Below are 24,993 nucleotides of genomic sequence, written 5' to 3' on the forward strand. Positions count from 1 at the left end.
CGCAGACATTTGCTAAGTTAAAATGAGACCTCAGGGCAGATGTGGCCTCCCCTCTCTGGCAATGTCTACACAGAGAGAATACCTTCCATCTGGGCTTTGCTAGTGCTTTTTTAGAGTGACTGTGATAGTCTCCACCCCCTATCTGTCTAGGCCAGAGAGGCAGGGGCTGCCCGGCAGGACCCATAGAGGGTGGGCAATCCCTGGCTAGCAGAGGTCTGATCCAACAGCCACTAACCATCATGATCAGAGGCAATGCCAGTGTGGTGACCGTGTGCTTCTCAGAGCTTCTGGGGGCAGGGTAAAAGCCCAGTGGCCCCAGCTACTGTGTCTGATATCCACCCCTACATTGGCTCAGAGCCCACATTTCCCCTGGGCTACTCCCAGCTAGAGCAGGGCGAGGGTATTAAGGTCGGCACATTCCTGGGAGGTCCGAAACTCCTCTGACAGGCAATTTGGCTTGAAGACTCCCAATCCTGCCAGTCTTTCTTAGAACCGTGATATAGCCTAAGGCTTTCCACCCAGCCTTCCTTCCTTCCCTCCCTCTCCTCCACACGGGTCAGACCTAAACTGCAGTCTGATGTTTTCCTAGCCTCTCCAGCCCCGTCCCCGTTTTCCCTCATAGGTGTCTCCCTAGAAATCTCTTGCACGTGGGGAGAACCCAGACTAACACTCCAGAGAAGATGCTGGATGGTAGAGACAAGCCGACCTTCCTAGACTCCCTGTGTCACCTGCCTCTCAGCTCCGGAGTCCAGCTCAAGCGATAGGATCAAAGGAAGCATGCCCTGGGCTGGCAGGGGAGCCTGGGTACAAGTCTTGGTTCTGCCAAATTCCACAAGGACACAGGCTTTGTCTCCCTGGGTCACTGGTAGATCCCCAGTGCCTGGCTTGTATTCATTGCCCAATTAAGTATCTGGGAGTGAATAGTACTTTCACTACAAGTAATTATTGTCTGTGTCTATTGACTTGTTTATCATCTGTCTCCCCCACCAGGTGGCAGCTCCATGGGGGAAGGCCTTTTGTCTACTTCACCTTTCTGTGTATTGTACCCCAGGGCCCCACAGAATCCCTGGCACTTTGGAGATGCTCAGTACATATTTGGCAAATGAATTAATGAACACACTAATTGTGTGAAGCCCAGCCAAGCTCTTTCTCTTCTGGGAGCCCTGGTTTTCTCACGGAAAATGAGGGATGGATAGGAGCAGGCAGTTCCTGAATAGTAAGTGCAAGTAGCTAATAATCTTTTTGGAAAATGTTTAGTCTCATTAATTACCAAGTCAAAATAACAACCAGATATCACTATTTCTCTATCAAAATAGTATTTTTTTTTTCTTTTTCTTTCTTTTTTAATGAAAAGGGACAATACTCATTGCTGGTAAAGGGTTCTGGAAAACTATTTGGGGTTATGTAGCAAGAGTCCTAAAAATATTCAGACCCTTTGGCCTTATAATTCCATTTCTAAGATTCTATCTTAAGGAAAGAATCAGAGTTGTGGAGAAAGATTTATGCACAGAGATGTTCCCTAAAGCATTATTTATAACAGTGGGGAAATGGAAGCAATTTAAATAATAATGTGACCAGGCTTCTAAAACACCAGGCACTTCCCACACATTTCTCATCTTCAGAGAAGCCCGTGAGTTGGGCACGAGAGCCTCTATTTTACGGACAGCACTTGGAGGTTATGTGACTTGCCCAAGGTCGCATGGCTTAAGTCAGTGACAGCGGGGATTTAAGTCCAGGTCTGTCTGGCGGCCTCATGCCGCCTCTGACAACATAGTGCTCGTTAAGTGAATTATGACAATTCATATGAAGGGATGTTAGAGAAGTATTCAAATGTTTTCCAAACTCGTTAGTGATAGAAGGTGAAGTGAAATAAGCAAATTATATACAAAGTCACGATCTAAAATATGGGAAAAAAATATATATCTCGACACGGATGAAGAACGAACAAATCACAACAAAATGGTTTTGGGGCTCACCTCTGGGTTGAGAAATTATGAATGATTTGAAGTTTTTTCTTTAAATTTCTATGTCTTCTCGAACTTTCCCCAAACTGAGCATCCTTTACATTTAATGTTTTTTGTTTTTTGTTTTTTTTTTAAAGATTTTATTTATTTATTTGAGACAGAGAGAATGAGAGAGAGAGAGCACATGAGAGGGGGCACGGTCAGAGGCAGAAGCAGGCTCCCTGCCGAGCAGGGAGCCCGATGAGGGACTCGATCCAGGGACTCCAGGATCATGACCTGAGCCGAAGGCAGTCGCTTAACCAACTGAGCCACCCAGGCGCCCGAGCATCCTTTACATTTATAAACAAATGTAAAGCAATGAAAATTGTAAATAGGTAGAAAAGGAGAATCCTGTAAGGGGATGAGGGCTCAAAGACTTCCTAACTTTCCTGGCTCCAGACAAACTCCTCCCTGAGCCCCACACGATGAGGGGGAAACAGTAGGTTGAATCGGTGCTATGGGGCGGGGGGTCCCCACGTGGTGGCCCTGACCTTCAGCCAGACAGACATGGGGCACGCCGCTCTGTCTCAACACTCTGAGCCAGCCCCTTCTCGGTTCCAACCTTCCAGGGGCCTCCCCTGGGGTTAGAGGGACTGGCTCCGTGACGGTCCTGGAGACAGACACCCGTGGATCTAGCAAACGGACCCGGCAGCTCCGCCCAGCCCTGGCGATGCCCAAGGGTCTCAGGCACGCTTCTGCCCTTCCCATCGGTGGGCTCTCTCGTCGCAGGCGCTGGCTCCGGTGGGACCACCACCCTGTGAGGCGCCTACCAGGCACGTGCCGGCAGGCAAACACTGACTTCTAAGAACTCCAGCAGTGCCCGCTTGCTGTCTCAGCTGCCACTGTTTTGGCTGCTTAGGGCTGTGCTCAGTGCCAAATTTACTTTCCACTCTAAGAACCAGAAAGCTCGAAACCGATTCTGCAATCACTTCTTTCTCCCTCCCTAAAATACTATGTAAAGAACCAAGATTTCTAGTTTCTTAATTTGATTGCTTATCATTTATTATAAAACCTCTCAAATCCCTTTGAAGAGAGGGTGGGCAGCGACGGCTGGCCGAGTGGTTTAAGACCCAGAACTGGGGGTCTTCCTCACGTCTGATCTCTCCCAGGCACCCCTGCTCCCCACTCCCCTCCGCCCCGTGGGGGCAGAGCCATTCCCTTTGGTCACACGGTGGGCAAGTGACTGCTGGGGAGGCTCAGGCAGAAGTCACAAACAGCGGTGTTCAGGCTGGCTGTTTGCTCTCGTTTTTTTTTTTCCTTGTCTTTCTGCCATTTTCCCCAGATACAGATTAATCACAAGTTAATAGGAGCCGAAAGCTGAACAATACAGGAATCTTTTCATGGTGGATTTTTCTGTTTGTTTTTTTCCCCCCTTTTTTTGGCTGCTCTGAGATTTCTATCAATGCTGCATGTGTTGGCTAAATAAAATCTTTCAAAGGTAATACACGATCATGGCTGCTAGAATTCGTCTACGACAATCCAGTTGTGGAGGGGACACGACAGAGGCCTGACACACAGGCACTTTCTTTCTCAAGGTTATTCCTTTACAAAGGGGGATCATTTCTTCGTGTGCGCTACAGAGCATTTATAAAGAGAACGAAGTGACAGGGAAATCTCACCCCAACCCCTTCTTCCTTCCCCGGGCATGTGGATTCAACCTCTTTGAAGCAGCCTCTTCAGAGGGCACCAGGCAGACAGAGGCTGGGGCCAGACAAGTAGGGTTTCCTTTAGTTGGGGCTTGAGAGTACTTTGTCTTCCTGGGAAAGATCCTCCTTGCAAGGCCTTGCAAGCCTTCTTGATGGAGCTCTGTCTTAAGCACTCTTGGAAGCCAGGGGGGAAATGAGGCTAGGCTTCTGGGGATCCCACACTCCATCTCTCAGGGAGTTGGGTGGAAGCTTCACTTGCAAAGACCACAAGAGAACTTTTACCCACACTGGGCGGATGAAAAGGGATGGACAGATTGGGAAACTGAGACACAGAGAGGACAAGTACACATATCAGCCAGGACTCAGGGGTCCCAGACCCCACCCAGGCCAGCTTAACTGCCTCGAGATTAGGAGTCAGAGAATCCTCCCTCTACTTTTCTTGGACCCCAAGAGAAGGCTCTGTAATGGGGCTAAGGCTCATGGAAGAGAGGAGCGACCTGTCCACACAGAGGAAGATAGGTGATCTCTGTGACCACGAGAGCAAAGCCAAGGGCAACACGAGAGAGTTCAGTCAGGCCGGAGGCTCTCAACCAGGGGCCATGTTGCCTCTCCCCTCCGCACCCAGGAAACAGTTTTGCCTATCAGAACTTGGGGGGCTGGTTGTTGCCACTGGTGTCTAGTGGGGAGAGGCCAGGGATGCTGCTGAGCACCCTACAATGCACATCAAAGAATTATCCAGCCCCCCATGTCAATAGTGGCCAGGCTGAGACAGTCTTGAGGTAGAACGAATGAAAACGTGTGAGTGTTGCGGGTTCAGTTATTGGGCCAGTGTGCCAATCACTAAACAGAATAATAAGGCAGATATCAGGTCGGGGGCAGAAGCACCTAGAGGAATGCGCTGCTGCGGGGGGAGTTCGGTGATTCTTCTCACTGAATGCTCTGTGCCAGGCCCCGCGCCGTGCTGAGGCCGCAGCGGGGGACCAGCCAGGCCACTCCTGCCCTCAAGGGGCCTGGGCTGTGATACAGCTCAGTGTCGTGCCGACACGGAGGAGCCCAGCCTGGAGCCCCCAGTTCTAAGAAACGCTGCTGACTCCCAGTCCCTGCGACAGGAGCACGTGTTAAAGACAGTAAAGCAAACAATCATCAATATTGGATGGGCTGAGATTAGCGACGGAGAAGAGGGAGTCCTTCCAGATTAATAATGCATCGAGGACTCCTTCAGAGGAAGGATAAATTATGCAGGGCACGGCTGCTCAGGCACAGGAGGAAAACAGTGGTTCTTTAATTTGGGGGTTGGTTGGATCTCTGTGGCAGGGAATCTCCCTGCACTGGACTTCAGCGGCAGCCTTGCTTCCGGGCCCTGAGAGAGTCCTCCCTTGGCTGTCAGCAGGGGTGGGGGCTCCTGGTGCAGTTCTCCACCTGTGCAACAGGCTGAGGCAGCTGCCCAGCCTCTGGCCGGCCATAGGGAACCCCTGTCTTTGAGAGCCTTAAAGCTCTTACCCTGTCCTCCAGACCTAGCCCAGAGGCCACCTCCTCCAAGAAGACTTCCCTGACCAGCACAGCAGTTTCCTCCGGTGCTTTCTACACACAGCCCTGGTCACAGTTACTTGAGCACACGTTGGGACCCAGCAGGGCCAGCCACACATAGCTCACTGATTCTAAGATGCACTTTCCCCCACATTTCACACCTCAGATATTGGGTGTGCTATACAATCAATGGTGCATCGTGGTTCAGTTAATAGCATTCTCCTTTCCTAGGAGTACATAAAACAGGGCTGTGCCTCACTCCTGGGACTGTCTTGTACTTGCAGAAATGTGGTAGAAGGTGCTCAGTGTGTGTGAGTGCTCCAGACCCGAGTTCCCAAGGGCTGGACTGGTGCTGAGGGACTCGCTTTTCCTCCCCGTGGTCCAGCCCTGCAGGCACTCGGTGTTTGCTGAATGGATGACTGAGTGAATGGGTGCTTGGGTCATAGACGGGCCTGCTCTGCTGACTCCAAAGCCCCTCTCAGCAGCCTCCTTCCCAGCCCTCCAGCTTGCAGATGGCTCCACCCTAGCCGCTCAGCTCCAGGGACTGAGGACCAAGGACAGATTCAACCTAAGCCAAAACACTTGCAGTGACCAGAGGCTCTTGGGGCATTTGTGGAGAATCAAAAGCTGGAAATGAAGAGGGGGCTGAGGCCAAGCCCTGGCTGTCCCAGCAACGGGGTTGCAAAGAAGAGGCATCTCTGGCCTGCAAACTACCGCAATACCCACCGCCCAGAGCTGCCAGTCCTCCCCTGAGCTGTCCTGCAGGTCCGAGGGGAGAAGGGAGACTCCCCCACCCTTCACCACCCAGATAAGGGGCAGCCACATAAAAGGCTGTGGAGGCCTTCTCTGGGGCCAACAGCCTCATTTATCACCAGAGGGTGGCGCCAGCTGGTGCGTGAAGCGGGACGTGAAGAGATGCAGAAGAGGGGGCCGGGGCGCTCTGGCTTCTCTGCTCCCCAGACTCAGGCTCCCCTGAAGCTCCTCCCTCATGGGGCCAGCTTCAGCCGAGGCGACCTCAAGCCCGAAAGGACACAGAGTGCAAGGAGAGGCTGGGCCTGAGCTCTGTCCCTCCTGCTCCTCCACCCTAGCCAGGGCCTGCTGGGACAGCCCTCACCAGGCCCTGGGAGAGCCCTACTGACCTTTAAGGTCCCTTCCAGTATGGGCCCTCTGAGGCTCAAGCCCCTGCTTCTGCCCTGGCAGTCTCGTCTCAGGGCCTCTAGGGGTTGGGGAATGGCTTAGTTAGGTGTAGAGCACGTGGAGGGGACATTTCTCAAGGACAATGCCCCCGGAGCACTGTCCCATCCCAGCACCACAGGACCCTGCGGCTCCATCCCGCCCTGCTACCCTGAGGATCACCCAACTCCCTCCTTGCGCCTTTGCAGCAGGTCTCAGGTGGCCCTGTTTTCAAAGCTGGCAGCCGGGTATGGCAGACAGAGGCAGGTGACCTGGGTCCCGGTCCTGGCTACCTGTGTGGCTTTGGCTTCCCCTTCTTTCCATCAGAGTCGTCAGGTAGCAAAGGGGACTGCTGAGGCCCCAGCTCTCTCGCTGCCCTGCCTGGGTGACCGGGCTGGAGGTGGGGGTCTGTGCCCTGAGAAGCCCCCTCTCCACCGGTGCCCACCCACCCAAGCATCCCCGGACCCCAGCTCGTACCTGATGGTGTTGTCGGCCTGACAGGGGCAAGGCAAGGTGCAGCCGGGGCCGTGCAGTCCCTCGGGGCACAGCCGCTCCTGGCAGCGCGGGCCCTTGTAGCCAGGCTCACACTCGCAGGCTCCTGTGGTGGGCGAGCACTGACCCCCGTTGTGGCAGTCACAGCGCTGTGAGCACTGGAAGCCGAAGGTCCCGAAGGGGCATTCCTCTTGGCACCTGCAGGACAGCAGGCGGGGGTTGAGGCTGCGCCCCCTCCCCTCCCAGATCTGACCAGCACGCACCCTCGCCCATCAGCCAGTGAGCACTGCGCCCCCCTCCCCCGGAAGGAGGAGGACTGAGCTCCTTCCGTGTCAAGTAGTTTGCCTGCTCCTCGGAGCGCCCAGCGTAACCATAATCCTTCCACTCATTGCCTCACAGCCTCTGTTGGGGAGTGTGATGCCCGCTGCCGACTGCCCGACGCCCCCCACCCCAGACTGGGGCTATTCCCCAGGGATGCAGAGTCTTTGCCCTGCACCTGGACCCTGACAAGGTCAGGGGGACACCTGCGGGCATCCAGGGTAAAAGAGGCGGGCGGCTCCTGCGTCCCAGAGACTTGGGAAATGGCCTCTGGGATTTTCATGACCCGCGTCCCGGCACGGCTCCCGTGGTGCTGGAAGGTCAGTCCTGACATCGGCTTTCTCGTCATAAAATGGGATGATAATACCTAAAGCTCACTAAGTTGTTTGAGGATTAAACGAGATAAGGTGTGTAAACGTTTGGAAAGGTGTCCCACGCGTGTAAGGGCTCAGGAAGGAATGTTAGTTACGATTAATATTCTTGTTAATACTGTTCTCTGAAGTTCCCGGAACAGAGCCCATCCGACCTTCCGCCTCAGGTACTGGCATGAACTGGCTCGGAGGGAAGAATTCCAAAATGTTACCCACCGAGTGGACTTGAGGAATTCTAAAGTGTTCTTATTGTCATCTAGACAACCATTTTCTGGTTTCCTGTGCCTTCCACAATGGCGGTGGGGAGGGAGCAATAAAAGATGCTTTTTTAAAAAAGTAGAATACAGCCCTAACTTCTTTGTTAAATCTTGGAGAGTCATGAGTTGGAGACAGTGCCGTTCTCCCCAACAGGGCAGGGACAGCCGTGTCTGGGGGCCCTCGCGCGCTGCTCATGAGGGCACGTGGCGGGGCCCCAGCGATGCTGTCGGGCTGGGCGGCGAGTGCCTGAGGCCCAGAGTGGCCGGGGTGTCGGATGCGAGTCCTGGCAACTCTGCCCAGATGCCACTGTTTTCTCTTTGCCACCTTGTGCCCACAATGACAGGGAGAGGAGTAGGGTGACTGGGGTCTAACCCTGAGGGCTTCCCCAAGGAAGATGCCACCCATTGTCCCCTCACAGAGTCACTGTGGCAAACGGAGGTCCATGGCGGAATGGAGGGGCAGCAGGGATGAGCACGGTCACAGCCCGGGGCAACGGCCAGAAAGGGGCTCCCAGCTAGGCAGGCCCTAAAGCTGGGCCCCGGGCCCTTAAAGCAGGGGGTATGCCCATCACCCTCACTCTGGAGTTGAGAGGGCTGGGATGCAGACAAGTGAGGTGTGTCCCAAGCTCATACAGCCTGCGAGTGGCCGAGATGACCCCAACTTGTTGCCCACCAGATCTTGCGGCATTTTAGCCAGTCCAAGGTCCCATTTGGGAAAGAGAAGAGAAAAGAGAGAAGAAGGAAGAGGTTGTCTGGAGAAGAAACAGAAGGTAGAAGACAGGAAGAAGGAGGAGTAGTGGGATAGGGGAGGGAAAGAGGGAAGCTGAGGCAGAAGGGCAGGACACAAAGCATTGAAGGGCTGGAAAATCACTATCTGAATTGTTAGCTCCTCTTCAGCCTCAGAATGGATTTTCTCAGAAGTCAGTCAGTTTGGTTCTCCTCAGATGTCTCAGACACCAGGGCAAGAAACCCAAGCCAGGAGAGCCTCCTGACAACTCTACCTTTCCACTGGAACATTCCTGCTCCCTGCCACCCAGCAGGACTGGGCAGAGCCCCGGCCAGTGAGCTCCCCATGAAGGGCACTACCCGCCCCCCCCACCGCCATATTTATGAAGTGACTGACTCCATAGCCCCAGAAAAAGAACCTGGAAATGAAATATTGACAACCTAATCCATTTACATAATCAGCTTTTTTTTTTTTTCCTACTCACAATTTAAACAACTTACTTATTTAGAGATCAAGCAATGACTGCTAATGAATTTTCCACAAAGCACACTAATAACGGGGCCTGTGGAACAGAAGGGTAATCACAGCAGGAATTAGTTTTCTACTTAAACATCTTTCCTTTGCAACATATCAATCTAATGTGTCTGATATTGCCATTAACAACCAGATCCATTGCTCAATTAAATTACAAAATGAGCTGCAAAGCCCTCGTTACGTTTCATGTTTAATTTGCACTGGATTCTGCCTATCCAGGGGGGCCCGCGTTATTACACCCACTCAACTTTAATATGCTTGCAATGATTTGGGGAGGGTTAATGCAGCTGTCACCTACAAAATTAATGGAGGCAATTTTATAAAATATTAAGCACTAGGCGGCCCATTGAGGTGGGAAACCCAAATGCTACCTGGCTCTCCCCGTGAACTCTCTATAGTTAATGGGTGAAGCTTGCTCAGAGGCCCCCAAGGGTTTGGGATATCTCTCTGCCCCGGGATCGTGGGCTGGCCCCAACAAGATGAGGGATTAGGATTACTTTTCTGTTGGGTACATCTTGGCAGTGAAAACTGAGATAGCCAATGATGTAGGGTCTACTGGTGCTGGGTCCCACCAGCTGGAAGTCCGGGCCTGTTCATCTCCAACAGCAAGTGAGCTGGATTACCTCTCATGTGCAAGTGGACTGAAACAAAGGGTCCCGTTCTGGTTCTGGGGTCTTCCGTCTCCTGACCCTACTAGCTCATCCTGAACATTTCCCTTACTGGGGGAGAGGGTGAGGATGGGAAGTTGGGCTCAGTGCTTCAGTCCCCCCTCCCACCCACTTCCCCCAGAGATCCCCTCTCTGAAAGAAGTCAGGGAAGATTTCCGGATGCCATACCCCATGTTCTGAGGCTGGGAAGCTCATGTAGATGAACACTAGCTTACAAAGAGATCAGATCTGGCTCAAAAGACTTTAGGCTAGAGGCAAACAAACCTAAGGCAAAAAATGGAAAATCACTTTTCTGGACATCACCAAGGATTTGGGGCTGACTCCAGTGACAGTTGGAATAGTCACAGCCAGAAGGATCGATGAGTTGACTCAGCTTCAATCCCTGCTCGCTGATGTTACCTGGGCAGGGGAAGCAGGGGATGGTGAAAAAATGTTCCTCCTGCCTCGCTTTGTCTGGGCCGAGTAACAAAATCCAGGGCCAGAGATGAAATCTGGATCCCACAGAAGCAGAGAAGGGGTGTGAGAACCTCTGCCCTACCGCTCCTCTCTCTTCTAGAAAAGATGCATATAATTGAAGCGTAGCCGGGTCCTGTCCGAGACAAATGTCCTCTTCTAGCTCTGAATTCACTCACCATCCAACACACTAGTTGTTGCCTCTCTCTCTTCCACAGCACCTACCCGATTGTCACAGCATCCTTCTTCCCGCCTCGGCCAACGTGCACACACGGGAATTCCTCAGTGATATGTTCTGTGGGTTATCCGCTCCACAAGGCTGGTTTGATTCCAGGACACTGGAGCCCCTGTTCAGCTGTCAGGCCACTAGCCCTCAGAGGATGCAAACTGAGGCCAGTATCCTTTTGGTACAACCCAAATTCGGAATCAAAATTTAGTTCTAGAAGAAATTATGCAAAATGTGTGAACTAGTGTGCACTCCCAGCTTCTCTGGACTATTGGTGCCGTCGCCTCCCTCCAGTAAGGCAGGTAGCAGAGTGGGTGATAGGTGCCCACCTCCCTCTCCCGGTGAGTCAGTGCGAGCGTAGGGCTTGGGTCACTGGGCAGGGGGAGGGGGGTGCGTGTCGCAGGCCAAGGGCCAGGAAGGAGGAGTGATGAATCTTCCTGGCCTGAGGACTCCGAATGCTTCCTGAGAAGGCGGGAAAGCTCACAGAGGAATGCCATGGGCTGGGAAACCTCAGCCACTCTCCGCAAGGCCTCTGGGAAAATGAGGCACACGCATGGCAAGGACGATAGTTAATTCTCCTCTTACCTGTCCCCCATGTAGCCAGCTGGGCAGTGGCACTGCCCGGTCACATGATCACACTGCCCTCCGTGGTGGCAAGGACAGTCCTGGCTGCAGTTCTGGCCGAACGTCCCGGGTGGGCAGGGCTGGGCACACACTGCTCCCTGAAGCAGAGGAGGTGAGACACACATGACGTCACTCTCTCCTAGAACTGGCACAGCTGGTACAGCCCCAGGGACCACCCCGTTTCCTCAGTGGGACTTTCTCCGCAATCACAGGAGCATAAGAAGCTGGACATTGTGGCTCTAAAGCCCCATTGGAGAGATAGGGAGACTGAGGCCCATCGGCTCCTCCGATTATTCAGCACACATCTATTAAGTGCCTACTGTATACCAGGCACTGTGTTAGACATTGGGGAGACAAAAATATGAGGAAGTGAGCTCCCAGTTTACTGGGGAGAGAGGTAAGAGATGCAGATAACTAAAGCACAGTGGCTAAGCGCTCTCACGCTGGCCTACCATAAAGTGCCGAGGAAAAACAAAGAGAATCTGGTCTGGAAACACACACTTTATTTCCACTCCTTTCCCAAACCCTGCTAACACAAGAGCAAAGGGGGAAAAGGTATAAGCCTACAAGGACAAAAGGAATGGGAGCAGAGTCCATGCAGGACACGAGATGCCACGTGCTGGAAGATCGTAACCTCGGAAAAGCTCAGGAATCAGAGACATCAGGAACCTCTGAGGGCCAGAATGCAGGTATGCTGAAACAGGAAGGCTGTCTGAAAGTGTATAAAAGAGAGAATAAGACCCCAGATCTCTGCCCCCGCTTCAAATAGCCAGGTGACTTGCCCAGTCTGGCAGAAGCCTGGCAGTTGACTTTTGAAGAGGTTGGCCCATGTAGGCTTGGACATGAGGATGCCAAGCACGGCTGAAGGGGTGCCAGGAGAAATGGGGATCCCGTGCACCTCTGCCTGCTCAGCAACTAGACTGCTGATTCCCACTGGCAAGGTTTTGGAGGATTCTTTTCTGGGGGGCACCGATAAACTCAGAAGGAAAGACCTACAGATACTGATATTTAAGGGTCCCATCAGTCAACAAGCCTGGCAACTCCCTCTACCCCCACAGGTCTCCAACCAGCTTTTCTGAGGCTCACCGTAAAACATGAACAGGTGGTGAAGGACCACCAGATAGTTCAAATAAGGCTCTAACAAGACAGATGAAGACCTAAGCAGACAAATACCCAAGTGGAACACAGAGGAAATGGGAACTAAGCAGGGAGCAAAGAAAACTTATAAAAAGAGAATTAAGAACTTCTATTATAATTAAAATGAATTATCTGTAGGTAGTTATATGAAATTATTTTATCTATGAAAGAGTGGAGTGCTATAAAAGGGGATATCCAGAGAAAAGCAAAGAGTTTTTGAAATCTAAAAATAAGATGGCAGATATTTTTAAATTGCAATAGAAGAGCTGGAGGATGAGGAAATCTCCCACAAAGAAGAACAAGAAAGAAGGGGAAGGAGGGGAGGCACCAAGGAAGGAAATTGTAGGCAAAATATAATAAAATTAGAGGATCCGTCCAGGAGGTCTGATATCTGAGTAACAGAGGATTCCTGACAGCGGAACAGAGAAAATGGAGGTGCCTAAATTAAATGGGAAATATAATACAAGAAAATTTTCCCAGAATGGAAGATGGAAAGCACTGATCTCTGAATTGAAAAGGCCTATAGCATATCCAGCGTGAAAAGTGAAAAAGACCCATATTAAAGCTTATCACTATAAATTTTTATACTTCTACGGATACATTCTCCTCAAAGCTTTTAGAAAGTCACATATAAAAGAACAGGAACCAAAAGATACCGGGCTTCTTAACTAGAAGCTAGAAGATAATGGACTAATGCCTTAGAAATTCAGAGGAAAATAGTTTGTAACCTAGAACTCTATATCCAGCTAAACTAACACTTAAGTGGGGATTCAATAAAGGCATTTTCAGATTTGAACAGCCTCAAAAAATTTAACTTTCCATGAACTTTCTCAGGAAGCTACTGGAGGATTTTCTTTTCATCAAAAAGAATTATCCAAGAAAAAGAAAGAAATGGGGATGCCAACAGAAGAGACAGGTGAAGGGAATTACAGGGTGGCAGTGAAAGGGAGTCCAAAACGACACCAGGAAGCGGGAACTGAAACACACAAAGCTTCAGTGTGGGAGTGCAGCCTCAAAGTAAAAAACAGAAACAAAAACCAAACTGAGAGATATCTGATGTGTCTGACCTTATCGAGAGGTCTTTTCAAGTTCTGCCAGAGAGTTTTAGGGATGAACTAGTAAATGATACGTAAGTGAGCATATCAACATAAATAATGATTTTGAATTCATTATGTCATGACATTATGAAATCATTAATGTTATCAAAATGATTCAACCAAAAATTGTAAGAAAGTACCACTTGAGGGTGGGGGAAGGGCTGCACTTGTCTGTATCTGATCTGAATCTTATTCTTTTTTTTTTTTTTTAAAGATTTTATTTATTTATTTGACAGAGAGAGAGATAGCAGGAGAGGGAACACAAGCAGGCAGAGTGGGAGAGGGAGAAGCAGGCTCCCCGCTGAGCAGAGAGCCCGATGCGGGGCTCGATCCCAGGACCCTGGGATCATGACCTGAGCCGAAGGCAGACACTTAACGACTGAGCCACCCAGGCGCCCTTCTATGGTAGGAAGTCAACAGTTTCAACACATGTCTACAATGGAAAAGTCAGGAAATGGCAGTGAAATATGTGGTGCAGAAATATGGATGGAAATGCCAGAAGAAACACAAAATGTGAACAAACCTGCCTTTCTGGAGTGGGATTTGTGAGTCAGTCGGAGAACTATTTTCCCCTCCATCCAGTACCAGCCTTGTGGGATTAGATAACTTCAAACATTATATCTACGAATCTTAGGTCTTTATTAAACAGAAATTGGAGCTGGCTGCCCTTCCAGCTGCTCCCACACCAGAGATAGTCATTTCTCTTATGGAGACTGAGGGTTCTCCCATAATTCATTAATCAGTTAGTTCAACACACAGTTATTAAGCACCAATAATTGCCAACCCAGAGGAAGCTAGTTTGCTTAGGAAAATGCTGCCAGAACCGACTCATTTTTCAATATCATCCAGTTTACTGTAATGAATTAAGGGGGAGACCTTTTAGCTCAGATTTCTCTTCCCCACATGTGAGAAGGTGAGGGGTGGAGGTGGGACAGGGGAATGGGGATTGAAGGGGCAGAGGCAGCAGCCGATGACAGCAAGATGAGTGTGTATGTGAGGAGAGGGGCAGGGAAAAACCACAGAGGAAGGGGGCCTCTTCCTCCTGGAGGTGGTAGGGGTTCCCCACAGAGGCCTGCCTTCCTCAGTGCACCCCACAAGCTTCTGAGACATGACCAGGGCCCCCTGAGGAGGCCAGTAGGGAAGCTTTGTGCACAGAGTACTTCCTTCCAACATTTCCTGAGGAAATCAAGCATCCTGGAGACTTTTTGGACAGGTGGGCAAGTACCTCCTTAAGCCCCTGCTCAATGTTTCCCAACTGCAGGCACCCAGGTGCCTGAATCCCTGGGCTCCTCTTTGGGCTTGAGCTCCTGGAGCCTGAAGGAATTCAATACCTTGGAAGGCCTGCTGCCTGGTATGGTTGGCAGAACACTGGACTCAAAGTCCGCACTTGGGTTCAAGTCCCAGCTCTGCCTCCTCCCAGATGGCTGAGCTAGAATGAGCCCTATGATTGTTCTGAGCCTCAGTTTCCTCACCTATAAAATGGGAGTCATAACTCCCAGTCTCCAAGGTGGTTGTGGAGGTTAAGTGAGGTTAGAGATGGGAAGGAACCTAGTATAGTGTCCTAAAGAGCAGTTCCTTAATTAATAATATTAATTCCACCGAAGTGGACACCCAATGTTGCACATCGTAGGGGCCCAGGACCAGCAGAGCCTTGAAAGAGTGGGAGAACCTTAACTGGTAATGTTGCTGGTTGGAAGAACAGGCACTGCGGGTTGGGTGGGGGGAGAGAGCAGGCAGCAAAGTGTCAGCTTAAGAGAAGAGGTAATAAAGTTAAAATGAGGCCATTAAGGTGGGCCCTAATCTAATCTGATGGGTATCCTTATAAGAAGAAGAGATTAGGACACAGACATGCTCAGAGGGGAGACCCTGTGAAGACACAGGGAGAAGGCAGCCAACTAAAAGCTAAGGCAGGAGGCCTCAGAAGGATCCAAGCCTGCCAACACCTTGATCTTGGACTTCTAGCCTTAAGAGCTGTGAGAAAAGACAGCACCCCAGTCTCTGCTACTTTGTTACAACAACCCCAGCACACGAACACACCTGCTCTATGGTCAACTAGAGGGCCCATCTCCAACTGTGGCGGGATCTTGGGCGGTGTGGCATCCAGAAGGTTGGAGATAAGGGGAGGCAATAGTCTCCCTCCTCTCAGAACTGGTTAGACCAAATGGTTTGTCAAAATCTGGAAACCAGCCACTCTTTAAGAGGACCGTGGCTAAATGGAGCAAAATGATAAAAGGACTTAGGCAGGTCACATCGATTCTCCCAGAGAAGGGACCACTCAGCCTCTCCAACCACCGTCCCAGGTAGCATGATGCTCTCAGTGGTCAGTGACCAATGGCTGGTGTGGGTGCTGAGGAAATGGTCCAGGTACTGGCGAGGGCGTGGGTCTCTACGAATCATCCTTCCTACACCTGAGCATCTGTAATTTTGCAGCCTCAGCTCCAAAGGCCAATCTCTGGCTCTCTGGGACACCTGGTCCTAGTTCCCAGCACCTCAGCCCCATCTCTCCTCAGGCCTGTTGTTGTTTCGCGTGTGTGTGTGTGTGTGTGTGTGTGTTTGCGCACGCGCAAGAGAGAGAGACAGAGAGAGTGAGAGTGTGTGTGTGAGTGTGTGTGTGTGTGTACATGTACATACATACGCTATATCCAGTATCCACCATCAGACTGGGGACTCCTAACGGGGCCCGATCACATCTCTTACCTCCCCTTCTGTCTGCAGTGCCCACTCTCATTCAACTACTCACACCTGCTTTCTCTCCTCTGAACAGTGAAAGAGTAATTTCCCAGGCACAAGCTAATGACAGCTAGGCAAGTGGAGTGTCCTACAGGCATACTTAGAGCCTGGTGGCCAGGAATCTCTGAGGAGGGGCCTGGAGGGCCAGAGATCCCACTTATGTTGGGGCTCTTCTCTAGCTCTGCACCAGGCCTCAGTCTTTTGGGGAGCCACACTGTGTGACCCAGCAATTGTATTCTTTAGATCTCTAAGTGTGGCTGAAGCCACCTGGGCCCAACAAGAAAGTGAGGTCTTGGAGGATGATCAAGGCAGGACCCTTCCGCCCAGCACCCTCTTCTGGGCCCCAGGCCCCCCCTGGGAGGGGCCTCAGGGCTGAGCCACAGCTTCATTCCACTGTGACTCTGCATGAATGAGGGGTATTAATAATTCATACAAATCTGCAAGTTAAATGCTATGTCAAAAATAGAAATGCAATTGTCTACAATAAAATTAAAAACATAAAGTCTCCAAATCCAAAGGCTTCTATTGTCAGAGCTCTCTGTCACCGGGAAGAACAAACCTCTCACTGTGTTGGGGAGAAAAAGAAATTCTTCCATGTGTTGGCCTCCTCCCTTCCCCTTCTTTGACCACTGGCCTCCATCGGTCTCTCCAGAGAGGCCTTTACAGGGACAGGGCCTGCCTGTGGCCCATTCTCCTCCTACCTCCCCCAGAGCCAACCTCACCGCCTGCTGCTAGGCCTCCGAGGACCCAGTCTGTGGGTGGTGGAATTCTGGAAGCTGGCTGGAGATAAGAGGGTCTTCCCAGAGAGTGGTTCAGGGTGGGAGAAATGGGCAAGTGTGGGAGAGGCAGCCGTAGTCCCCTTTGTCCTCAGACACCAAGGGCTGGGTTTTGGGAGTCCCGAGTCAGGACACCCAGATACTAGCCCACCTTCCTCTTAACCAGCAGCGTGGCCTTGGGCAGGTTACTCAGCCTCTCTGGGCCTTCACTTCTTCATCTGAGAAAGGGACATCTTGATGGACCAGTGGTATTCAAACTCTAAACGCTGGGAGACCCCGTTTTTATGTGAAATTTTACCTAGAACCTCCATATAGAAAGTAGATTCAAATGGAGAAGAGGTGGAGAGTGGGATCGAGAGCCCTAATTATCAGGCTCCTCGCCCTCACCCCCAAGAAACCCTAGGGTTCTGTGAAACACAGAAGGAAATCCTATAGTCTTGATCAATTATTTCCAAATGCAGACCAGCAGACAGGGCTGGCTGCCTCAGAATCATCTGGGGAGCTTATTAAAGATAGAGATCCAGGCCCCAGAAGATTCCTGGTGGGGCCTGGGAATGTGTACTTAAGGTCCCCACCCCCAGAAACTCTGCGTGCAGCCAGGTTTGGACACTGCTGCACCAAATCATCCCCTGATCCCTTCCTGCTCTAGAAAATCCTGGCACATCTGTGCCTCAGTGGGCCCTGCAGGCGTCCGCCCTGCCTGTTCCCCATGACCTCTGCCTTCACAGCCTCTTGAAATATTCTGCTCCTGCTCAGTAACCCCATCCTCTCTGGCTTTGCAAAGTCTCAGGCCCCAAGGGAGGCAGCCAGCTGGGGCACCCACCTTCCCCTGAAATAGGGGGTGTTCCTGGAGAGTCGGAGGCAGAACACAGCCCAGGAAAGTCAGCCTTATGGACTTGCTGCTCCTGAGAAGCTTGGGTCTTTGGCAGGGGAAGGGAGTGTGTTGGCTAAAAAGGAGGCTTGTGCATTGTTTGTGGGATCCAGGGATATAACACAAGCAATTATAAAGGACTTCAGAGTTTGCAAGGCACTTTGGACATGCACTGCCTCATGTGAGCCTTTTCCCAAGCATGGCAGTTATGAGGGGTAGGGCTTGACTAGTGTATCAGTTCTGCTTACAGAGGGGGAAACAGAGACCAGAGTAACTGAGTACTTTTTTCAGTGTCAACACTGGAGGTAGCACCTGAATTTAGGCCTGTGAGGTTATAATTCCCTTTTCCAATGTAGTGGTTCCCAGACACAAGACCTGGACTGGTGGAGGCTGCATAGAATCGCCTGGAGCACATGTTAAAATAGATTCTGGGCCCACAGAACCAGGATGTGTGCGTGAGAGAGCAGGGGGTAGAGGCTGGATATCTGAAGTTCTAGAACCTCGGGGGATCCACACGCTGCCATCTTCCCTCCTCCTCCCACCTGCTCCCCTGCCCTTATACCACACTCTTTCAGCCACATCTGGCCCAGAGCCCACGGCAGCTCAGGTGAGTACCTATGCCCAAGGACAAAGCTGATCTAGATTTCCACTCCTTTGAGCATGAGGGACCACAGACTCAGAGAGGTTAAGTAACTTGCCATCAGTTCACACAGCCCTTAGATGCAGACGTGATTGAAAGTTGTGTCCACTGGCAGTGTCTAGTGATGCCCATGACCCAGACAGGAGGGAGGGTTTTCAGGGTGGGAGAGGAATTTAGCCCGCCCAAGGTGTGTGAGTGAGGGATGCTCACCCCTCTTACAGGGTCCCACCCAGGTCCCGTGGGCCCACCTACCGTCCAGCCTGGGGGGCAGGCACACTCTCCTGTGATGTGGTGGCAGGAGCCCCCATTCTGGCAGGGACAGCGCAGCTCACAGTGAGCCCCATGACTCCCAGGGGGGCACCGCTCCTCACAGCTGCATGGGGAAGCAGAGGTGTTAGACATGGCAGCGTTCGGTCAGACAGCAGGGCCCCAGGGCTCCCTAGGAATTAGTGAGTTCACCATCAGCGTGAACTGGGCTGCGGTTAGCTGAAATGCAGTCCTGCTTCCCGCCAGAAGGGGGAAACAGGGCTCGGATATAATGAACTGGAATGTTGTGTGCTTGGGCCAGTACCTGTGGGATGACTTAACGTGCTTAGAGTGTAAAGAAGAGCGTTCCTCTGGGGAGGAAGGTTTCCGGAAGAGGAAGACATTTTATTTGGGTCCTGAGGGTGAAGTTAGTTTCACTGGGAGAAGGGAAGGGCATGCCAGGCAAAAGGAATAGCATGAGTAGAGGCACTGAAAAGTGGTTATCCATCCAGCTTTTAAGAATCCACCTAGATTCTTAAAGATCCGGGGAGAGGGAGTATCTGGGGCCTGCCCCAATTCCAGGCTCTGGAAGGTTCTCAGCTATCATAACAGGCTCACATGCACTGCTGAGGTATGAGGGAGGATTTGCACATGATCTTGGCCTTGAGCCTTAGGGCAATGGCCCTGGCCTCTAGCTGGAGCTGGCCCTGGAGCTGGCCAGACATTGGGGCAGGAAACATCCTCAATCAAGGATATGTTCCTGGCCAATGTCCTTGGGTGCCCTCTCAGGATCTAGGGCTATTGGGAGGCCACGGAACCTTCAACCAGGTGGGGAGGAGAACTTCAATCTTGCCTTTGAGGGGGTCTCAATTAAGCAGTCGTGGTGGTCCCCTGTCAGTACAGACTCCAGAATACTGGAGTGAGGGGCTGTTGGGGTCTGAAGGGGAGAAGACAGGGGAGAGGAATAGGCACAGTAAATTCCCCGAATCTATGCATGATACCTGCCCAGGGCCCTCACCCACCTCTTTCTCAAATGGCCTCGAAGGGTCAGGACCCAGGTGAGCGGGGGCATTTGGGTTATGATCGGAGAATGCCAAGCTAAGGTCTGGGGCCCCGGACAGGAAGGTGGAGGAGTTTAATGAACTCCCCGGGGCCATGCTTGGTCTCAGCTGGCACCAGTCACCCTGGGGCCTGGGTGGGAGGGACCTAACACCTGCGTGGGAGACGCCTGGGTATTAAACCTCTGTTGGACTTGGAGTCACAGCGCCGGAGATCCGACAGCCAGGACTACCTTGAACTTCTGCTGCGAACACCTGCCCCCGAGTCAGGAGCCAGGGGCGGACTGCGCAGCTGCGGGAGGGAGCCGCCCCGCCCGGCCCCGCCCCTCGGCCCCGCCCCGCCCCGCCCCTCGGCCGGCGGGCGGTACTCACTAGACTCCCGTGTAGCCGGGGGCGCAGAGGCACTGGCCGGTGCGGGGGTCGCAGCTGGCTCCGTGGCGGCACTGGCACGGCAGCTGGCAGCCCTTGCCGTGGGTGCCGGGCGCGCAGAGCTCCTCGCAGCGCCAGCCGCGGAAGCCGGCGGCACACACGCAGGCGCCCGTGATGGGGTTGCACAGGGCTCCATTCTGGCACTGGCATCGGTTGCTGCAGTGGGGGCCCCAGTGGTCGCCGTCACAGCCTGCAAGACAGGAGCCGGTCAGGGCGGAGGGAGGCCCCTGAGGGGCTCTCCTTGGGATGGGGGCCAGCACCGATGCCCCAACGGCGGCCTTCCTACCTCTGCATTGCTCTCTCCTGGAGAGGAGGCAGCAAGGGCCGCTTGGGTGGAAGCTCTGGCGCCTCATAACGTCCACCGGCTCTTCGCTAAGCCACTCCAAATATTATACAAGCTAAGAAGACGGTTTCTTCAAGGCATCTCCTGGTCAGAGCCATCCCATTCCAACCAGTGCTTCCCTGAAGCCCCTCCCCTGGACTGAAATTCTGGAACCATAAATTGTTTACCTCCCTCCGGCTTTGCTAAACTCTTCTTGGTTGGCTGTCTCTTTCTCTCAGCCAGGCTGTTTCTCTCCTGGTTTGCCAGCCCTCTTTTCTGTGACCCTACTCACCCCCTCCCCTTCTTGGTGCTTCCCCAGCCCAGCCCTGTCTTCCTGAAACTCATTAGTTTTCTCACCTCCTGCACCTCAGTCTCAGTGAACCTGTCTTCTACCTCCCTGCACCTCCCCTGGCTGACTTTATCTCCCTGCACCCTTCCCATCTCTCTCTCTGCTGCTTCTCCCTTTCAGTAATGCCAACCCCCCCCTCCCCCCCCTCCCCGCAAACCCCGCCGCTCTACCCTCCCTCCCCGGTTGCTTCATCTTCAGTTCAATTTCTTTACTTTCCAAAGCCAACTTCAGAAGGACCAGGAAAAAGTAATGTTTCCCTGGGAGGGGACAGAGAGCCTTCAAGATCTTTATATGTAATTAAATGTTTCAAAGAGCACTATCTGAGCCAGCTTTGCAGAAATTTCCACAGCTGTGAAAAGGGCCTGAACGGCAGAGCCCCAGGTAGGTCACCCAGCCTGCATCCACCTCCAGCTCTGACCCTCATCTGGTGCATACAGGACTACTGGACACACAATAAGAAGGTGTCCTCAAACCATAGCCTCATCTACTTGAATCCTGGAGTATGGTGGATGTGGAGTTCAAGCATGGACATGGACAGGCACAAATAATGTTCTAGGAGAAGTTCAATGGAAAGATTGCTCCCAGCTAAGGAGACCAGGCAAGACTTCCTAGAGAGAGGGATCTGAAGTGGGCTGTCTCCCTTGTCTGCCTATCAGAGTGACCAACTGTCCCAGTTTCAGCACTAAAATCCCACATTCTGAGAAATCCCTCAGTCTTGAGCAAACTGGAATGGCTAGATATCCTACCTCCTGAAGACGAGGAGATGATCAGTTGACCTTTGTGCTCCAGTGATTCTAGGGTTTAGACACCCAGGGAGGAAGGAGGCAGTTGAGTGGGATTGGAGAAGGTGTCACTGGGCACGCTCGGTATGAACAAAGAGATGGGGGCACTCGAGTGTTGGGCAGGTACAAGAGCACAAGGTTCTAGCGAGGCCAGTGAGTGCAGGGGATCTTTGGCATGATGGAGGCATTGATGGAGGAATCACTCCATCAGCCCCACAAACTCCCCTGTACATATCTGCCACTTGCTGATCAAGGTCAAGTGGTCAATGTCATGGAGCCTGATTATCATCCTTTAGTAGATGGAGCCAGCCTAGGCCCAAATCCCAATTACCCTATCTTGCTTTATTCCTTTTTCATCTGTGCCCCAAATATTCACATGTACAAACTGAGCTGCCAGATTTTGAGTAAGTCTCACCCTGCATTTCCTACCTGGTACTATAGTGAGTGAGGCAAAATTAAGTCCAGCAGCCAAAAGCAATCTTGAGAAATAAGAACGAGGCTGGAGGCATCACGCTTCCTGATTTCAAACTGTAGTACGAAGCTATAGTAATCAAAACAGTATGGTATTGGCATAAAACAGACACAGGATCAACAGAACAGAACAGAGAGCCTAGAAATAAACCCATGCATATACGGTCAATTAATTTATGACAAAGGAGTCAAGAATATACAGTGGGGAGGGGCGCCTGGGTGGCTCAGTTGGTTAAGCGACTGCCTTCGGCTCAGGTCATGATCCTGGAGTCCCGGGATCGAGTCCCGCATCGGGCTCCCTGCTCAGCAGAGAGTCTGCTTCTCCCTCTGGCCCTCCCCCCTCTCATGCTCTCTCTATCTCATTCTCTCTCTCAAATAAATAAATAAATAAAATCTTTAAAAAAAAAAAAAAAGAATATACAGTGGGGAAAGGACACCATAAATGATGTCAGGAAAACTGGACAGCCACTTATAAAAGAATGAAACTTGACCACTATCTTATATCATACACAAACATTAACTCAAAATGGAGTCAAGACCGAAGTGCAAGACCCAAAACCATTAAACTCCTAGAAGAAAACATAGGTGGTAAGCTCTTGACATAGGTCTTGTGCTGATTTTCTGGATTTGACACAAGCAAAGGCAACAACAGCAAAAATAAACAAAGGCAACAAAAGCAAAAATAAACTACATCAAACTAAAAAGCTTCTGCACAGCAAAGGAAACCACCAACAAAATGAAAAGGCAGCCTACTGAATGGGAGAAAACATCTGCAATTCATGTAACTGACAAGAGGTTAATATTCAAAATATATAAAGAACTCAAGCTCAATAGCAAAAAAACGAACAATCCAATTAAAAAATGGGCAGAGGGTCTGAATAGACATTTTTACAAAGAAGACATACAAATGGCCAACAGGCACATGAAAACATGCTCAACATCACTAATCATCAGGGAAATGCAAATCAAAACCACAATGAGGTATCACCTCACATCTGTTAGAATGGCTAGTACCAAAAGAAGAAATAACATATGTCGGCAAAGATGTGGAGGAAAGGGAACCCTCATTCATTGGCAATGGGAATGTAAATTAGTATAGCCACTATGGAAAACAGTATGGAGGCTCCTCAAAAAATTACAAATAGAACTATCATATGATCCAGTAATTCCACCTCTGAGTATTTATCCAAAGGAAATAAAAACACTAACTCGAAAAGCTATCTGCACCCCCATGGTCACTGCAGCATTGTTTACAATAGCCAAGACAGGGAAGCAACCTAAGTGTCCACTGATGGATGAATGGATAAAGAAGATGTGGTAGACACACACACACACACACACACACACACACACACTGGAATATTATTCAGCCACAAAAAGAAGGAAATCCTGTCATTTGTGACAACATGGATGGACCTTGAGGGCATCATGCTAAATGAACTAAGACAGAGAAAGACAAATACCATATGATTTCACTTATCTGGAATCTGAAAAACAAAGAAACAGACAAGAACCAGACTCATAGATGCAAAGAACAGATTGGTGGTTACCCAAGGTGGGGCATAGGAAGTGGGTGAAATGGTGAAGGTGGTCAGAAGGTACAAAGTTCTAGTTGTAAAATAAAGAAGCCATGGGGATGTAATGTGCAGCATGGTGACTCTAGTTAATACTGCTGTATAATTAATAATACATGAAAGTTGCTAAGAGGAGATCTTAAAGTTTCTCATCACAAGAAAAAAATGTGTAATTATGTATGGCGATAGATATTAACTAGACTTCTGGTGATCATTTCACAATATATATAAATGTGGAATCAATATTTATACACCTGAAACTAATACATCAATTATATCTCAATTAAAAAAATCAAGTCCAGTTATAGTTACAACCTCCACCCACACTGGAAGAGGTTCATGGGACTGAGAGTGATGGAGCACCCAGCAGTCGGTGTCCCCCACCTCACCCACCCTCTGGGACATATATCAGCAAATGGAAAGACTAGCTGAATTACCTACTATACCATTTTCTATCTCTTTTTGTTGCCAAGCACACATAGTTGAATTCCCATAAATTTCATGTATATATGATGTGACTCCATTGTAATGATAATGACAACCCCATTTTAAATGTTCACTGTGACATTTAAAACCCTGTAAGTCAGGTTTTACTATTCTCCATTTCACAGATGGGAAATAAAGGGTCAGAGAGGTTAAGTGATGGTCCAAGGTTATAGTCAAGGGCGGGCTCAGGTCTGGCTCCAGCAATCTCCACTGCTGGTAAATGGGACACTTTCCGAATGATGATTCTGAGGACAGAAACTCTGAGGTGCCATTGGGCAGAAGGTGGCAGTTGCAAAGCGCAAGTGCAGAGATACCATGGAGGCTAGCCACTTCCTCTCTGTTCATCACTGGGGACAACCCCAGGATCCAGAACAATGGATTCCCTTCATTGTTAGGGCCATAGTTACTGCCCTCAGACCTTGACTCTGAAGGAAACTGTTACAGTCCAAAGCCAGTTTGTCCTTGGTGCATCCCAGGGCATACAGTTATACTTTGCTTATCAGAGGTGACCTCTGATTCTCTGTGGCACAACCAAACCCCCAAACTGTAGGGCGTGCAGTCTCGTGGGGACGGAGATGCTAAAGCAGCATTGAAAGTATACAGCAGACGTGCTATAGTCGAGGTTGTTCTGGACAGTATAGAAGGGCATGGGTGGATCTCAGTCCAGACGGGGGGGTTAGGGAATATGTCCTCAAAGAAGAGACTGGAAGGAGAGGTGAGCATGGGGAATGATCTATTCTACATATATTTCTAAGCAAAGGAACTGATATGTGTGAAAGCCTGGAGCTGGGAAAAAGCAAGACACGGGAGAAAATTTAAAAAGGAATATTACTCGGCCATCAGAAGGGATGAATACCCACCATTTGGTTCCAACATAGATGGAACTGGAGGGGATTATGCTAAGTGAAATAAGTCAAGCAGAGAAAGACAATTATATGGTTTCACTTATATATGGAACATAAGGAATAGCATGGAAGACATTAGGAGAAGGAAGGGAAAAACGAAG

At 50.7% G+C, this 24,993-nt stretch overlaps 1 protein-coding gene across 2 annotated transcripts in view; it reads right to left on the reverse strand.

Moving 5' to 3' along the window:
- MEGF11 (multiple EGF like domains 11) overlaps positions 1–24,993 on the reverse strand; it is a 327,464-nt gene that overhangs the window by 57,493 nt on the left and 244,978 nt on the right. For both annotated transcript variants that reach the window (XM_081831278.1, XM_081831277.1), the window contains 4 exons: positions 19,947–20,193; positions 18,523–18,643; positions 10,981–11,117; positions 6,827–7,039 (listed from right to left, as the gene is read on the reverse strand). In XM_081831278.1, coding sequence (XP_081687404.1) covers positions 6,827–7,039; positions 10,981–11,117; positions 18,523–18,643; positions 19,947–20,193 — 718 coding nt within the window. The remainder of the gene's footprint in view (positions 1–6,826; positions 7,040–10,980; positions 11,118–18,522; positions 18,644–19,946; positions 20,194–24,993) is intronic.

The sequence above is a fragment of the Leptonychotes weddellii genome, chromosome 9 (assembly GCF_054177405.1).
Source record: "Leptonychotes weddellii isolate Sample4059 chromosome 9, ASM5417740v2, whole genome shotgun sequence".
In the NCBI taxonomy this organism is placed as follows: Eukaryota; Metazoa; Chordata; class Mammalia; order Carnivora; family Phocidae; genus Leptonychotes; species Leptonychotes weddellii.